The sequence below is a fragment of the Capricornis sumatraensis genome, chromosome 5 (assembly GCF_032405125.1).
Source record: "Capricornis sumatraensis isolate serow.1 chromosome 5, serow.2, whole genome shotgun sequence".
Lineage (NCBI taxonomy): Eukaryota > Metazoa > Chordata > Mammalia > Artiodactyla > Bovidae > Capricornis > Capricornis sumatraensis.
In genome coordinates, this window is record NC_091073.1 from 79,293,728 (window position 1) to 79,312,570 (window position 18,843).

General features: G+C 39.0%; 2 protein-coding genes across 4 annotated transcripts in view; one reads left to right on the forward strand and one right to left on the reverse strand.

Annotated features, from left to right (window-relative positions):
- The window catches only part of CFAP69 (cilia and flagella associated protein 69), a 53,774-nt gene extending 49,173 nt beyond the window's left edge, over positions 1-4,601 (forward strand). For 2 of the 3 annotated variants that reach the window (XM_068973232.1, XM_068973233.1), the window contains exons 20-23: positions 444-641; positions 2,280-2,366; positions 3,832-3,936; positions 4,431-4,601. In XM_068973232.1, the coding sequence (XP_068829333.1) occupies positions 444-641; positions 2,280-2,366; positions 3,832-3,936; positions 4,431-4,601 (561 nt within the window). The remainder of the gene's footprint in view (positions 1-443; positions 642-2,279; positions 2,367-3,831; positions 3,937-4,430) is intronic. The other variant, XM_068973234.1, reaches the window with a different exon arrangement.
- An 11,923-nt stretch (positions 4,602-16,524) lies between these two features.
- FAM237B (family with sequence similarity 237 member B) lies at positions 16,525-17,002 on the reverse strand. Its single transcript, XM_068972410.1, is given in 2 exon segments — positions 16,525-16,618; positions 16,620-17,002. Coding segments are annotated over 2 exon segments (477 nt in total).
- Positions 17,003-18,843: the final 1,841 nt, after the last annotated feature.

Genomic DNA, 18,843 nt, shown 5'->3' on the forward strand with positions numbered 1-18,843 from the left:
CATATGACTAGGTACCAGGATTCCAGAAATCTCCATCTTCACTGTTCTACAAATTCATCTTGACCCAGCCTTCAAACAGGGCTTTAGAAAGGAAAGCATCAGTACTTTAGGAAGATGAGAGTAAAGCAACAATTTGTGCAGCTGTGAAAACAGTGACTGTAAAGGAGAGGGCAGTGATGATGGCAATGAACTACACTTAGATAGTAGAGCCTTCTCTGTGAATACTTATCACTGAAAAACATTAGTTAAGTGATTCCTGAATACTCAAATGTAACTGTTGCCCCAAATCATTCCCAGAGCCACTTATTCCCAAAGAGTAAGTTAGGAAAAGCTGGTTCAGTAAGTGTTAACTTTGGAATGATCACTCAAATACATTTTAGGTTACCTAAAAGTATATCATTTATTTTTGGTTAATTTAACTTTTTAAAACTTTGCTATAACAGATTGGAGAAATATGGAATGAAATATATGAAGAAATAAAATTAGAAAAGCTAAGACCAGTCACCACAGACAAAAAAATTTTGGAATCTATTACAGCAGCATCAGAAAATATTGGAAAGATGGTTGTTTCTCTGCAGAGTGAGTTGATTGAAAGCCAAGCACGCCAAGATGTGCAAAATGAACAAAAAGTATATACAAAAGTAAGCCAAAATAATTTCCATGTGTAAACTAGTTGAAATTATCCCTAAGGTATATTTGCCTTACTTGTGAATGCTTCAGCACTTAGAGTCATTTTGTGATTTTCTTTTATAGTTACTGTGTCTTTGTACAGACTGAAAGAGAACATGGAGTGAATAGCTTGAAATTCAATTACTGTACTCAATGGTGGTCTATGACATTATAATTTTATTTCTAAAGGCTTACATTTCCATTTTTGAAATGTCACAGTTTCAAAAATTGTGGTCTATTTAAGTGCACACATTTAGAAAATTCTGACAAACATTATCTCTGTGACTATAAGTTTAATCTCAATGAGAAAGTCCCTCACTCTGTGACAGGCCCTCACTAGTATGCCAACCACAGGCACATCTCCTCACCTCAGTGCCAAGTCACATGCTGTGAGCACTCTGTACATGTGCTCTCTGACTTTAGCTAGTCAGAAAAAGCCTGTTGGGAAAATATGAGCCATTTTTCCCCAAAGCTTTACACAGGTGAGAAACGAACACACCTGAAGTTTTTGAGCAAATAGGTTAAGTGACTAAGTGAACTTGTCCACCGATGCAGAGATGATATAGACTCCCCATTGCTGCTTGGTGATCCTTTATGACTAAAGTTAAATATTTAGAACTCTTTAAGGTGATTTCCAAAGTGTTTTGCTATTGCCTGCTGGTTTCGCTTATACTGTTAAATGTTTATATCTTCAGTCTAGTGGAACTTAGCGTCCACTTATAAATTCTGCTCCATCTTAGATACCTCCCTTCTTAAAAGTTTTATTTGTTGGAGAGTTTTTATTGCAAGGAAACTGCCATTTAAGCCGTTCCTTTGATCTTTAGTGCCCTGATGGAAGTTCTGCTTCTCATTAGTTATATTGAGTGGCAGTATTCTGCTGTGTGGACTAGCTATTGCTGATTTGCTGATTATCGTTGATTTGTTATCATGGCTCTGACCCCACTTATTTTTTTAGCAGTTGTTTAATTAAATACTCTTAAGTTCATAATTTAAGCTTAATAATATACTATATACCAACCAAGGGCATGTGTTTTCTGATTATATATTTAGTGGAGAGTCTGTTGAGAACCGCAGTCTTTGTAGTTTGTCAGTAGTATTTCCCAGACTGTAACTCCACAACAAACTCACCACTCTCACAAAATTGCTTATCTTGCTGAAGTCATAAATTAGAAGAAGCTCCACCAATATAATCATGCCTAAACTATTATCAGTGGCAGCAGAAATCTCTTTACTTTCTCCTGTGGATTTGCTGTTGGGTCATTTATGTAACTTGCTCTGGATTACACTCTGTTTTTGCAAGTGATACTTATTTAAAACAGTCTTGCTTAGAACGATTATTGTTATTCTCATATTTTATATTTTTATAACAACAGTTTTTCATTACATTTCATGGGAAGCAGTTCAAACCTTGGCCACATTGTGAGGAAAGGATTTTTTTTGTTTGTTTGTTTTAAGACTTTTGTTATTTAAGTTGTTAAACTCTAATCTTTTTGCTAGTTGGCCTTAAAATTTATGTTGGCAAAAACTAGCTCTTTCGTCAAAATAGAGGTATTCAAGCCCTTTGGCATCCTTTCATAGAAACGAACTCTTAATTATCTTTCTCATTTCAGATACAAGCCACACACAAACAAAGAGAATTGGCTAATAAATCATGGGGAAATTTCTTGGCCAGAACATCAAATGCTAAAACTTTAAAGGTAGGATTTTTTAAATATTATAATAACCACAAAAACCAGCCAACTCTGACATAATTTTTCAGGGAAATATTCATTCACCTTTTTCTGTTGCTCTTTCTGTGGGTTACCAACACTGTTGATCCTCATTTGCAGTTTAAGATGATAACTGAAACAGCGTTTTTCACAGTTTCAGAAGATACCACTCTGAGTTTCATTTGGCTTAGCAGGGTGAAACAAGGATGGTGTTCCTGGTTTGCATAAGAGATGAGAGTTAGTCAGGAATAAGCAGGAGTGTGCCCCTGCTTTCCATTCTGAACCTTCTTATTCACTGATTCTTTCTGTAAGAAGCAGAGTGAAGGACACAAAAAACAACTGTCCATATTGCCCTCTCAATCAAAGATGTTTTCCCTGTGACCACCACAAGAAACATTATACTAAAGCTTAAATAGGAATTTGAGAAAATGTGATAACCTGCTTCAGCAATAAGCTTGAAAGTAATCTAAAAAGTTTATAATGCTAATTGTTCACTTGAAATATGTAAGAACACCATGAAGTGAAGCCACTCTGTCATGTCTGACTCTTTGCGACCCCATGGACTGTAGCCCACCAGGCTCCTCCATCCATGGGATTCTCCAGGCAAGAATACTGGAGTGGGTTGCCATTTCCTTCTCCAGGGGATCTTCCCGACCCAGGGATCAAACCCTGGTCTCTCACATTGCAGGCAGACGCTTTAACCTCTGAGCCACCAGAGGAGTCCCAAAATCTTATTACTTTTTTCCATTTCTGCTTGGGATACACTTTTACATAATGTGATAATTTTTCCTCTAAATATGAAATCATTAAATGATATATTAGCCCACAAAAATAGTGGAACCATATTAAGATAGCAAAACCAAAATTAACAAGCTTATTCAAGATACCATGTCTCCCCCTTCTCATGAAAAGTTCTTCCCAATGTTATTTACAAAATAGCCCCATAACTACCTGTACTTTTAAGGAAGAATTTATAAAACCCTTCCACACAGATTAGTTGTTACCTAGGATTTCACCTGTTCTAGTGCCTCAACTATTGAATTTGAAGGTAACTGCAGCAAATTGTATAGTTTGCATTATTCTGAATTCTTAAAACATTTAAGTGTACTGGATTAGTATTTGTACAAAATAATTTGAAAACATCATCTATTGTAAATTTAGTAGTTTGTTCAACCATGTGCAAAAAGTTGAGCCTGATTTCCTTAGGAACTACTTTATCCCTTGGTCATATATTGCCAGTATCTCTGGAAATCTCAGTAACATTTTTAGTTGTTTCCTGCAGTGTGCAAAGGATATAACTTGCTAATAACTATTTTCTTAGCCTAAATGAATAAATGCTGGATCTAGTGCTAATAAATTATATATGCAAATATATTTTGTATACTTCTTTGTAAGTACCATAGTTAATGCTTTAATAACAATTTTATTTTCTTTTTAATTCAAAAATCTTCAGAAAGCAAAAAGACTTCAAGAGAAAGCTATAGAATCCTCTAGATATGGTGAAAGACCACCAAATGCAATATTTCACAGGACAGATATTAAAGGCCTTAACGCAACAGTAAGATTTTTTTTTCTCCATAACTTTTCTTAATAGATAATGAATTTAGTTCCCAAAGAATGTTATTTCCATGAGGTTTTGTCTCATACTTTTTCTATTTGCTGTTAAAATGCCAAGTAGGTAAGGCATATTTATCCCTGCCCTTACCTGGTGCTGGTTTAGACCAGACCTAGCCCTCCAGGATTCCCAAGAAACTGCTGTAAACACTAGTCAAAGTAGGTCTTACATCTCATTGACAGGAAGTGTGCAGTGCCTCCTTTGCTTGGTAAATAGATCCATACCATATTCTAGTGTTCTTGGTGTCCCCTTCTGGAAATAATTTGGCCCTGAATCCAAAGGGCCCAAAGCCCTGATTTTTCCATTATTACACACTGCCTCCTAGTTACTATATACATTTTGTGTCTTTTCCAAAGTTAGCTAAAGGATGAATAGATTTTCCTCTTAGTGAAAATTTTTATAAATGGACTCTTAAATGTTTAATTTTGCTTTTATAGGTGCCCTCTGGTGGGGTAGTAACAGTGGAAAGCACTCCTGCCCGATTAGTGGGAGGACCTCTGGCTGATACAGATATTGCTCTTAAGAAACTGCCTATTCGAGGAGGAGCCTTACAGAAGGTGAAAGCAGTAAAAACTGTGGATGAGCCAAAGAAGGGTGATCCCACATAAAATAAAGGATTTTTGAAATAAATTCCACTCATAATTTTTAGCTAAATATCTTTATATATAAATGTAAAGCAAACATTTTAGAATAAATATTTTAGTAAAATACTATTAAAAATAAAAGTAAGGACATATAATGTATTTTTATTGAAAATATCAACATATACTGTGAGAAGAGTTGTCATCAATTTCTTTCTAAAGATTATAGTCCTCTTAACTGAAAATTGTAAAACATATTGTATCAGTTAAGACTCTTTCAACTGATGTGAACAGCTCCAACTGGTTTGAGCCAAAAAAGCAAAACCAAAAAAAAAAAAAAAAAAACGACAAAAATAAAATATAAAACTAATTAAAACTACAGGCATTGTTGGATCCAAGAACCAAAACTCTATGAGTAGGATCTTTTCTTTTCCTAGAAACTCCTGAATTATATTCTCCCAGGTTGATATCCAGTAGGAAAGAGTGCATGCCTACCTCTCAACAGTCTCTGCAACTGTCTCTGCATCTTGGGACATCTGATTGGCCACATGCCCACTCCTGAACCACTCATCATGACCTTAGCCAGATCTGAGAACTGCTTACACGCAGAGCCTGAAGGAGGCCAGTCCCATCTAAAGCATATGGGTGGAGTGGGGAATCAGGATAAGTACATAAGTTATTATAAATATATATAAATATGGACAGTAAAAATTTTGCAGCAAATATGTTGGTCAAAGTAAAAGTTCTTCTCCTATAAAAACCAAATGTTAGTCATAAGCTAAACAATAAAAATTAAACATAAAGATGGTTTTAAAAAATTTTTATTTATACTTAATTGGAGGAAAATTGCTTTACAATGTTGTGTTTTTGTTGTTCAGTCACTCAGTCACGTCCAACTCTTTGTGACCCCATGGGCTCCAGCACACCAGGCTTCCCTGTGCTTCACTATCTCACAGAGTTTGCTCTAACTCATGTCCATTGAGTCAGTGGTGCCAACCAACCATCTCATCCTCTGTCACCCTCTTCTTCTCTTGCCCTCAATCATTCTCAGCATCAGGGTCTTTTTCAGTGAGTCAGAGTTCACATCAGGTGGCCAAACTATTGGAGCTTCAGCTTCAGCATCAGTCCTTCCAATGAATATTCAGGGCTGATTTCTTTTAGGATTGACTGGTTTGAACTCTGTGCTGTCCAAGAGATTCTCAAGAGTCATCTCCAGCACAGTTTGAAAGCAGAGTTCTTTGGTGCTCAGCCTTCTTTATGGTCCAACTCTCAGATATGTGCATGACTACTGGAAAAACCATAGATTTGACTATATGGACCTTTGTCCTCAAAGTGATGTCTCTGCTTTTCAATATGCTGTCTAGATTTATTATAGATTTTCTTCTAAGGAACAAGTGTCTTTTAATTTCATAGCTGCAGTCACTGTCCACAGTGATTCTGGAGCCCAAGATAATAAAGTCTGTCACTGTTTCCATTTGTTCCCCTCTATTTGCCATGAAGTAATGGGACCAAATGCCATGATCTTTGTTTTTGGAATATTGACTTTTAAGCCAGCTTTTTCCACTCTCTTCTCTCACCTTCATCAAGAGGCTCTTTAGTTTCTCTTTGCTTTCTGCCATTAGGGTGGTATCATCTGCATATCTGAGGTTATTGATATTTCTCCCAGCAATCTTGATCTTGATAGTCATCCAGCCCAGCATTTCACGTGATGTACTCTGCATAGAAATTAAGCAGGGTGACAATACACACCTTTCTCATACTCCTTTTCCAGTTTTGAACCAGTCTGTTGTTCCATGTCCAGTTCTGACTATTGCTTCTTGACCTGCATGTATTGGTTTCTGCCATATATCAACATGAATCAGTCATAGGTATACACATGTCCCCTCCCTCTTTAAGATCCCTCCCACCTCCCACCCCATCCCACCCCTCTAAATTGTCACAGAGCACCAGGCTGAGTTCCCTGTGCTATACAGCAATTTCCCATTAGCTATCTATTTTAACTCAATATATAAATAAATCCCAATGATACTTCTCTTTAATGGGGATGGAAAGTGGGTGTGGAGGGAAACTCTTTTGGTGGTGGAGGTACCTTGTCGCATAGAGGTAGATCCCTTAATATTGGATGTAGAGCAATAAGTGTCTGTGTCCCTGTGTGTCATTATGCGTTTCCAAAGCCAAGAACCCTATCAACCCCCTTCTTCACTCAGGAAGCTGCAAAGTTGAGTTCATGTCCAGGGCTGGGAGAGACAAGACTGTTTCCTCAGAAAGGAATTTGAGTCTAGTCTTTAGGCCCATAGGGTGCACATAGCAGTGTAAATGTATAACCACCAGCTCTTCAAGGGGAAAAAGCTCTTATATATAGTGTTTGCCAATTTGCATGATATAAATATTCCCAGGATGACCAATTTCAAGCTACCAACATGGTGCTGCTGAATGCAGAGTTGGGAAGACATGCATAGGATCCACTTGCATTATCAAACAAAAGAGGGTTCCAACACCCCACTGGGCCCACCCTCTCCTACTTTATCCTCCCTCTTCCCCTTACACTTCCTCCTCCCACTCACATTCCTCCAGGAATTTTTCATTATTCCCTCTGTGAGGATAGTGCATTTGAAGAAGTAGGATCAGAAGAAATGACAGCTATTGATGTTGCTCTAATTAGAGTGAGTCGCCAGTGACCTCTCACCCTGGCCTGGCTGCCCACATAATATGCATCAGCTTATCAGTGAGCTTTGTCTTCTTTTGAATCCCTTTCTCTATCACCATCATCCCCAAGAGGACAGCAGAAGGCATAATTTGTTCCTCTTCTTCACAGGCAGTCCTAAGCACAAAGGTTCCATGTAAAGGGGAGTTGGGGCTTCCCGAGTGGTGCTAGTGGTAAAGAACCTGTCTCCCAATACAAGAGACTTAAGAGATGTGAGTTCGATCCCGGGTCAGGGAGATCCTCTGGAGACAGGCATGGCAACCCACTCCAGTATCCTTGTGTGGAGAATTCCATGAACAGAGGAGCCTGGCGGGCTACAGTCCATAGAGTCGAAAAGAGTTGAACACGACTGAAGCAACTTAGCATGCACGCACACATGCAAAGGGGAATTACTGAGACACAAGAATGGATGTGGACAGGAACATGCAACAATGAGATGGCCCATACAAAAAGTACCAGATACACTTTGGGTACATCTGAGATACATACAGAACAGAGATGAAGTGTCCGTGACTAAGAAAGGAATGTTTACCCCATTTTGTAGACTGTAAGTTCCTTCCTCAGACTCCAAGCTCCCTAAAGATAAGACAGAGACCATATCTCATTCATTGTGGTAACCCACATCTTAGTTAATTACTAAATAAGTGTGATGGTAGCCCCAGCTCCTGGCAGCCTTTCCCTCAACTTACACAAATACAGCAAAGTCCTGAACTCAAAGGGAAGGTTCAACCAACAAAACACTATACAGGGAATGCTAAACACAGACACGTTATGGTAGTTCAAACACATTCACTTCATAAGAGTGGTAGACTTTCTCTAAAATCAGGCACAAGTACTATTACATTAATATGACCAGAGAGTAGAAATAGAATTGATATTACTTGGGTGAATAGCATTTTTTGTATATAGTACAACTTGGTATCTCCAGATTTATTAGGACTGACTGTAATCAAAACCATCTGTGCCTTCTGTAAAATTTCTCCCTGTTGTTATAAATCTCACCCATCAGAAAGAGGAAAGGTAAAATAGGGCAGGTTATTACCTAGCATCCATTTAACAGAGAAAGAAATGTATGTGGATGAAGGGTAGTAAGGTTGCTTAATATAGACACTTGTACTTGGTAGACAGACAATACCCAAGACCCCATATTATAGTTCTAGGCACGCAGCAGTGAGCCAGCAAATCAGTCCCTCTGTCTGACATTGTCGCGAATTCTAACAAGTCTCCGTCTCCCCTCACATCTGTGCTCCCACTACATCACTCCTGAGCCCATCCAGCCTGGCTGAAAGGTGGACAGTATATTTCCTTCCATGAGTCAACTGAGACAAAATTTTAGCTCCCAAACTTTTGCCAATAAACTAAATGAAAAAATAGTCGAGAAAGTAAAAATGGACTTTAGTGAGCCCAGATGAAAGTGGCTTCAACACTGAAGCCAATCCTCCCTCATGAGGGAGGAGTTCATTACCTGATTAGATCCTTTCAGCCAGTGCTTGTTCATATTGGATGAAAACCAGTGAATAATTAGGTGAACAACTACTGTTCTTCTGTTCCTCAGTCTGCCTTCCGGAACACAGGGTACATTTCATATCACAGGGAAAAACTATGATGTTCACCCTAAGTCTTTGGGGGTAAAATATCCAGTTTATTTAATCATTCCAGACTATGAATCTGGCCAGCTCTTTCTGAAGTGCTGAAATTTGTTAATATTCCTCTAAACTGAGACCAACAGAACCAAACAAAAATTTACAGGTTTAACATAGATACATAGAGGGTATAATAAAACTAGTCCCTCTCATTACTTTGTCAACAAAGGTCTGTCTAGTCAAGGCTATGGTTTTTCGAATAGTCATGTATGGATGTGAGAGTTGGACTATAAAGAAAACTGAGCACCGAAGAATTGATGCTTTTGAACTGTGGTGTTGGAGAAGACTCTTTGAGAGTCCCTTGGACTGCAAGGAGATCCAACCAGTCTGTCCTAAAGGAGATCAGTCCTGGGTGTTCATTGGTAGGACTGATGTTGAAGCTGAAACTCCAATACTTTGGCTACCTGATGCGAAGAGCTGACTCATTTGAAAAGCCCCTGATGCTGAGAAAGATTGAGGACAGGAGGAAAAGGGGGCGACAGAGGATGAGATGGTTGGATGAGATCACCAACTCAATGGACATGGGTTTGGGTGGACTCTGGGAGTTGGTGATGGACAGAAGAGCCTGGTGTGCCGCGGTTTATGGGGTCGCAAAGAGTCAGACACGACTGAGCGACTGAACTGAACTCATTTTTACTCACCTACAGCCAACACAGCCTAAGCTTACATTAGTCATTGGCAGCCATGTTTCATGACCACTTATATTTAATTTACGTAGATAGGTCCTTTTCAAGGAAATATAACGTAACTTCCCATTCCCTGAAGTGTGGGTTATGCTTAATGCCTTGCTTTCAAAGAATACAACATAGAAAAAAAAAGGGAAGGTAACTTTACAGCTAAGAAATCTGGTTAATACTACCTTGCATACTAAGTCACTTCAGTCGTGTCTGACTGTTTGTGACCCCATGGACTGTGTAGCCTGCCAGACTCCTCTCCCTATGGGATTCTCCAGGCAAGAATACTGAAGTGGGTTGCCATGCCCTCCTCCAGGGGATCTTCCAACCCAGGGATCGAAGCAGCATCTCTTATGCCTCCTGCACTGGCAGAAAGGTTCTTTACTACTAGTGCCACGTGGGAAGCCCAAATACTACCTTAGCCAAGGTTAAACACCATCCATGGGGTTTGTTATGTTGACAGCATGTACCCTTGATATATACACATGGACAACACCAGAGGGTCAACACCGAAATCAGATTGATTATATTCTTTGCAGCCAAAGATGGAGAAGCTCTACACAGTCAACAAAAACAACACCGGAAGCTGACTGTGGCTCAGATCATGAACTCCTTATTGCCAAATTCAGACTTAAACTGAAGAAAGTAGAGAAAACCACTAGACCATTCAGGTATCACCTAAATCAAATCCCTTATGATTATACAGTGGAAGTGAGAAATAGATTTAAGGGTCTAGATTTGATAGATAGAGTGCCTGATGAACTATGGACGGAGGTTCGTGACATTGTACAGGAGACAGGGATCAAGACCATCCCCATGGAAAAGAAATGCAAAAAAGCAAAATGGCTGTCTGGGGAGGCCTTAAAAATAGCTGTGAAAAGAAGAGAAGCAAAAAGCCAAGGAGAAAAGGAAAGATATAAGCATCTGAATGCAGAGTTCCAGAGAATAGCAAGAAGAGATAAGAAAGCCTTCTTCAGCGATCAATGCAAAGAAATAGAGGAAAAGAACAGAATGGGAAAGACCAGAGATCTCTTCAAGAAAATTAGAGATACCAAGGGAACATTTCATGCAAAGATGGGCTCAATGAAGGATAGAAATGGTCTGGACCTAACAGAAGCAGAAGATATTAAGAAGAGGTGGCAAGAATACACGGAAGAACTGTACAAAAAATATCTTCACGACCCAGATAATCAGGTTGATGTGATCACTAATCTAGAGCCAGACATCTTGGAATGTGAAGTCAAGTGGGCCTTAGAAAGCATCACTATGAACAAAGCTAGTGGAGGTGATGGAATTCCAGTGGAGCTATTTCAAATCCTGTAAGATGATGCTGTGAAAGTGCTGCACTCAATATGCCAGCACATTTGGAAAACTCAGCAGTGGCCACAGGACTGGAAAAGGTCAGTTTTCATTCCAATCCCAAAGAAAGGCAATGCCAAAGAATGCTCAAACTACCACACAATTGCACTCCTCTCACATGCTAGTAAAGTAATGCTCAAAATTCTCCAAGCCAGGCTTCAGCAATACGTGAACCGTGAACTCCCTGATGTTCAAGCTGGTTTTAGAAAAGGCAGAGGAACCAGAGATCAAATTGCCAACATCCACTGGATCATAGAAAAAGCAAGAGGGTTCCAGTAAAACATCTATTTCTGCTTTATTGACTATGCCAAAGCCTTTGACTGTGTGGATCACAACAAACTGTGGAAAATTCTGAAAGAGATGGGAATACCAGACCACCTTACCTGCCTCTTGAGAAATCTGTGTGCAGGTCAGGAAGCAACAGTTAGAGCTGGACATGGAACAACAGACTGGTTCCAAATAGGAAAAGGAGTACGTCAAGGCTGTATATTGTCACCCTGCTTATTTAACTTATATGCAGAGTACATATTGAGAAATTCTGGGGTGTAAGAAGCACAAGCTGGAATCAAGATTGCCGGGAGAAATATCAATAACCTCAGATATGCAGATGACACCACCCTTATGGCAGAAAGTGAAGAGGAGCTAAAAAGCCTCTTGATGAAAGTGAAAGAGGAGAGTGAAAAAGTTGTCTTAAAGCTCAACATTCAGAAAACGAAGATCATGGCATCTGGTCCCATCACTTCATGGCAAATAGATGGGGAAACAGTGGAAACAGTGTCAGACTTTATTTTGGGGGGCTCCAAAATCACTGCAGATGGTGACTGCAGCCATGAAATTAAAAGACGATTACTCCTTGGAAGAAAAATTATGACCAACCTAGATAGCATATTCAAAAGCAGAGACATTACTTTGCAGACAAGGTCCATCTAGTCAAGGCTATGGTTTTTCCAGTAGTCATGTATGGATGTGAGAGTTGGACTGTGAAGAAGGCTGAGCCACGAAGAATTGATACTTTTGAAGTGTGGTTTTGGAGAAGACTCTTGAGGGTCCTTTGGACTGCAAGGAGATCCAACCAGTCCATTCTGAAGGAGATCAGCCCTGGGATTTCTTTGGAAAAGAAATGATGCTAAAGCTGAAGCTCTAGTACTTTGGCCACCTCATGCGAAGAGTTGACTCATTGGAAAAGACTCTGATGCTGGGAGAGATTGGGGGCAGGAGGAGAAGGGGACGACCCAGGATGAGATGGCTGGATGGCATCACGGACTCGATGGACGTGGGTCTGGGTGAACTCCGGTAGATGGTGATGGACAGGGAGGCCTGGCGTGCTGCGATTCTCAGGGTCGCAAAGAGTCGGACACTACTGAGCGACTGAAGTGAACCCTTGATATAATGGTATAAAGTGCTGTTGAAGACAGTGCTTTACCTCTGTAGTTTTCATCCCCCAAAACCTATAACCCCCATCAAAACCAGAGAGAAACATCAGGCAAACCCAAATTGAGGGACATCCTGCAATATACCTGGCCATATCTGAAATTGTCAAGGTCATCAAAAACATCATCTTAGAGTCTAAGGAGACATGACAACTCAATGTAAATGGTGTCCTGGATGGGATAGGGTTGAGTGGGGAATAATTCATAGTTTTCTTTTCCCTTATTCCGAATCATCAGACTGGAACAGCAAGAGGACATAAAGGGGGAAAACTAGTGTAATTCAAATAAATTATGAAGTTTAATTTAGAATGTATCAATACTGGTTCATTAGTTATGACAAACATACCAGACTAATGTAAAATGTTAACAATGTGGAAAAATGAGTGAGGCATATATAAGAACTCTCTGCACTAGCTTGCAACTTTTCAGCAAATTTGAAACTATTCCAAAATAAAAAGCTTATTTAAAGTAAAAAAAAAAATTCTATAGGAAGAGCAGAGGAATTTTAAGCATGCTGCTGCTGCTGCTAAGTCTCTTCAGTCGTGTCCGACTCTGTGTGAGCCCATAGACGGCAGCCCACCAGGCTCCCCCGTCCCTGGGATTCTCCAGGCAAGAACACTGGAGTGGGTTGCCATTTCCTTCTCCAGTGCATGAAAGTGAAAAGTGAAAGAGAAGCCGCTCAGTCGTGTCCAACTCTTTGAGACCCCATGGACTGCAGCCTACCAGGTACCTCCATCCATGGGATTTTCCAGGCAAGAGTACTGGAGTGGGGTGCCATTGCCTTCTCCGAATTTTAAGCATAGGCACTCAGTAAATTAACCATTGTATCACCACATGAAGAAATATTTGGGGAGCAATATTAGATGGTTTTATTTGTTTTGTTTCTCTGCACTTTGAAGCATGTGGGATCTTGGTTTCCCCTCCAGGAATCAAACCCAAGTCTCTTGCAGTGAAAGCGAGAAGTCCCAACCACTTGACTTCCAGTGAATTCCCAATATATGTTTTGCTATCTTTTTTCCCTCCTTAGCTTTCAGCACTCTGGAAAATAACTGGTTCTGAATTAAGCTATAAGAGTTCAGCATATACACAAAGCTGTGAAACTGATTGAGTCTTTACCATAACATCACTGCAAGAATGGGTGAGTTTGGGTTTTTTTTTTTTCCCTTGGATCATCGTCTTGTCTGACTAGTCTGATGATTTGGAATATGGAAAAAGAGAACTATGAATTGTTCCCCACTCAACCCTATTCTGGCTACCATTTCTCTTTGGTAAAAAGAAAAAAAAAAGCTTATATTTTGACATAAAAGTATTTTGAATTAGTTATATTATTTCCTGCTGCATCTTTGTCCCACAGCAGTGACAATTCTGGAAGCAAGGATTGTGTCTGGATTGCTCAGCAGTGTACCTCCAAGCTCAATGAATTTGTGTTGAATGAATGATGAAAAAAGAATACAATTTTATATATACAAATGACATGATTTTTGCCCAAAACTGGGGGGATTTAACAGAGTATTATATCTAAGTATCATCAAAGAGACTTAAGATGAACAGCTCTAAAACCAGAATGCTTAGTGTATTTTTAATGTCCTTAATAATCCAAGGTAGCTTGTAAATTTAACTAGCAGAACTATGAAACCATTTTCAGTTAATTTATTTTAGAAGGTTAGAAATTAATTTTACTAATATTAAAAAGCTCATCATTGCTGCAATAAAATTTTTATGACAACAAGGATTGCTGACAACTGGTTGAGTAATTTTTTAGGTTAAAATGACATGATCTTGCTTTATGGCATTCAACTGCTGAAGTTCCAAAAGAGGGCTGTTTTCTAAGGAAAATCATGACCCCATGCCTCTACAAAAGGAAATTAATTAATCAGCTTCATGGGTATTTGGTCATTTTTATAAGAGTACATATGGTCTACCCTCCAACTAGTTGATTTTCTGAGCTTAGGGATCTATCTGTAATTGGCAAGATAAAATATTCTCAATCTAGAATTTTATAATATTAAACTTAAAACCTCATATTATCTGTAACCAGTTATTATACAAAACTTATTTATATGAAATGCTACTTGTAAAAAAAAATACCTGAAAGTTATACAGTCCATTCATTCCTTAATACTGGAGTTTCTTGACCTAGGACTCATGGGGCCCCTGAAATTATGTACAAAGTATGAGTATATATATATAAAACGCCTAGTAAAGCATCTATAATTTCATCAGAATTTCAAAGTGGTCCACAACTCAAAGACTGTCAGGCCCCCTCCTTTAATTCAAAATTTATTCTTGGATCAAATCAAACCATCAGACAATTCATATTATTTTTGATGCTTTTGAAATTGTTTGTATTTAATTGTGTTTGGGTGTGCTGGCATCAGGTTACATTGAAGGCTATCTGTCACTGTTGGGATACTTGAAAACACAATGCTGTAACCCATGGCAGCCATTATAAAAAACCTATGGGACAGATTTCTATTGATCCTCAGACCTAGGAAAAGCTACGCTCCCAAACATATTGCTTGGTCCCCACTGTGAATCTTGAAACCACTCATGAGTCCCAATTCACATTGGAAATTTAGACTAAATTTATGGCTACCCTTTATCAAAGATATAGAACTTTATGACATGCATTTAAAAGCACTGATCTAAAACTTTAACTGCATATTATTTGTTTCCTCATATTATTTGTCTCATCATCCCAACCTCTTCATCTAATTCATGTTATTCTACTGTGGCATATGTCTTTAAATTCCATATCCTTTTTTACAATAAAATGTGTTATATAAAACGAAATATAAAAACAATTTTTGTATTCTAAAGACAAAAATTCTATCCAATTACATTTCACTAAAGGGCTTCCCTGTTAGCTCAGTTGGTAAAGAATCCACCTGCCACACATGAAACCTCAGTTTGATTCCGGGGTTGGGAAGATCTTCTAGAGAAGAGACAGGCCACCCACTCCAGCATTCCTGGGCTTCCCTTGTGGCTCAGCTGGTAAAGAATCTGCCTGCAATTGCAGGAGACCTGTGTTTGATCCCTGGGTTGGCTGAGAAAATCCCCTGGAGAAGGGAAGGTTACCCATTCCAGTATTCTGGTCTGCAGAATTCCATGAACTATAGAGTCCATAGGGTCACAGAGTTAGACATGACTGAGTGATTTTCACTTCCTTTTGCACTTTACTAAAATGAAGTTTCTTACTACTTTTCTGTTTCTTATTCCTTTTTTTAAAATGAGGAAAATAAAAATGAGAACAGAAAATTAAATTTTAGTCCTTAATGGATAAAAAATAATATATAAGATAGCTTGGTGATGAGACACATATATCAGAAGCCACAGAGTACACTACATCAAGATTAAATATTACTTTTTAGGATAATATTGGCATTAGTTTTGGCACAGTTTTAAGGTCAATATTATACATAACACCAGATAAAACTGGTTGTTATTTTACCCCATTGATCATTGTATTAAAATATATATATTGTATTTGCATTTCAAGTGGTATTTTCTTTTTTAAAAAAAAGATGCTTTACAAAGATGCCTTCTAAATAAAAAATTACTGACAAGTTATCCAAAAATGTAGAAATGATGATTCAATAGGCAGAAAACAATTACACATCAACAAAAATAAGACCTTCATCAATATTAAAGAACTGGAAATAACAATTTTGATAAATGCTGTAGGAAATATTTGAGCTCATAAATACTGACACAGAGTTAAATTTTCAGGTTGGTGTCATCCTGCTTGAGGTATTTTCTGTGTTCTCTTAAATGTAAAGCTCACGTTTTATAAAATCCAGTCCTGTAAAGTCAGAGAGGAAAAATTGTTAACACTTAATTTAATATGATTCTTAAGTTTCCCTCCCTTTAAGCAACCCTACTGAAAATATTAATTTCAAAAGTCTAAACACATGTTGATGTTTAAAAATTTTTTTAACAAATGTAATATGAATAATTACAGGGCTTTGTTATGAACTATTCATGGGGAAAAATAAAATGATAATTTATTTAATGATTACCAAAATATATTATATTCCAAGATCATTTAGAATCAAGTATTTGCACATCAGAGCTCCCATGGTTTCTAAACAATATAAAATCAGCAAAGCTGATCAAATTAGGAAAAATATGGCAAATTTGCTAGCTTATTAGATAAACTTTAAAAACCAGAAAGATTAAATGTTGAATTTTTAAGAAAACCAAACTGCTATTATCTAAGTACACATTTAAATTCTCTTATCTTCTGTAGAAAATTATACCTGGAAGACATCAACTGTCTTCTGCCCATTCCATGAGATCTTGAAAGCAAGCAGTCTACATACATGTCCCAGAAATCCTGAGCTATGCTTAAGAAGACATTATAATGTCTAGGCCACTGGGATTTTTGCAGGAACAACATGAAATTCCAGAAGGCATCCACATTGTGCTCTATCTTGAGTTCCTTGAGCTCTATCAATGTCAAAGAGCAAGTATTCCAGCACTGGGGATCAATGTCTTCCATGATCCCTGGGTTGTTGCTGGCAAGTACACCCTTTTGAAATTCAAAGTCAGCATGAGTCAGATGGATCAGCAACATGCAACCCAAAGGCAGGTAGAACCATCTTGTGGCAAAATCCATATTCTGTACAGAAAAAAAAAAAAGGAATATGTTTTTAGCTTAAAAAGAAAATTATTCAATTACTTTATGATCTGTTTAAACCTAAAAATTATAAATACTTATATATTTGGTTTTCATCAAATCAAAATTGCCTACTATGTATTTGTTGGTTTTCCTTTACGTTGCTGACTTTTAGACCTCCCCTCAAAAGGATATCAGAGTAACAACTTTACCAACATTCTGATAAAGTCTTCAGGAGTCACTGAAATCCAACATATGTTTATGAAGTTGTGATGAGATTCATTTCATCAAAGATCTTTGGAACATGTGCTCCAACCTTTTCCTTTTACAGGTTAGAAAATTTCTCTTGATATGGTTCAGCAAGTTCTTAGAGGTCTTCTGTCTCCCTAATCCAAGACTCTTAACACCATACATTTCAATCAAGAGGATCAAAACGCAGCCCATTTTATGTGTAACCATGAGAAAAAGAGTGTGTGGTTGTGTTTCGCTGGCGTTTTCCAATCTATCAAGTGTTGAATGCTCAAGCACCATTTTAGGTTTCAAAGTTTACTTTGAACTTTACTGATGAACTTTGAATATTCATTTAAAAAATAGGTGTTATGAACTGATATCTAGTGGATCTCTGCCTTTTCTCAAGTTGTTCAGGAGTATGAAGACAATAAAGATGATAGAAGCTAATATGACATGGTGCAGCACAAATGACATTCAAGAAATTCAAGAAAAATCCTGATATTTTCTTATGATTCTGTACACAAGTTTCTCTAAAAGCTGACTGCTCAGTAAATAGGCCTGAAGCGTATAGATGAAGTCAAGGTCTAAATTCGCTTTGAATAGCCATACAGTTAACCATTCCAGGCTGGCACTGGAAATGTCCCTGACACAACCTTTACAACCAGGAGGGGAGTGTCCAGGACAGATCCAGGAGATGGGACTCACATTCTTCCGATACAGGGAAGAATGTATACAGCACCCCGCCTCCCCGCCAAAAGAAATAAAGTTAGGTGACAGACAAATCGAAGGAAACAAATTTAAATGTAGGTTATTCAGGTCGTTTCACACTGTAGAAAATTGTACAGATTTCCCAAACAGAGCTAACACGATTCCCCCCAAATTGTGTAGATTTCCCAAATAGAGCTGACAGTAGCCAGTTTATGACACAAAAGGAATGAGTAATTTTCTTCCCCGAGAATTTCAGGTTATACTTTCCCAACCAGTGCTCTCCTCCCGGGTCGGGTCACCTGCACGCAGAGGGAGCCGGCGGGGAATGGTACCTCTCGTAGGCGGCAGAGACAGACGTCCTGGTGTGATGTCCTACGTTCGTCTGATGCGCTCCCTCAGGTACGAGAGTGGCTCCTGCTTGGGGGGGGACAAGAGGTCTCAGAGGGGACTCCCATCCCCTGCCCAGCCAAGCCCACCCCCTGCAGGCAGGTGACAGGCGAAAGCGGTGCTCTGCGACCTGCCGCGAGCTCTCACCGGGCACCCTGAACTCGCCCTGCGGAACCCTCTAGGCGGCACCGTGCTGCGGAGCCGCGCTGCGGGACCTGCTGCGGCCGCTGGGGGACCTGCTGCGGCCGCTGGGGGATCGGGAGTCAGCCCTGCAGATCGAATCAAGCGCCTTTTCTAGAGAACGAGAGCCGGCAGAGAGTGGGTGGCTGCTCTCAAGGCCCCGCCCTCACCTTGCTCACTTCCGCAGCTCTGAGACCCAGAAACAAGAACAATGTGAAAAAGAGTAGTAAAGTCACAAGACCATCTCACTAAACTATGATAGGTGAAAAATCCTAAACAAAATATTATCAAACCAAATTCAGGAGGATCTAATACACATCCGCATCAAGCTGGGC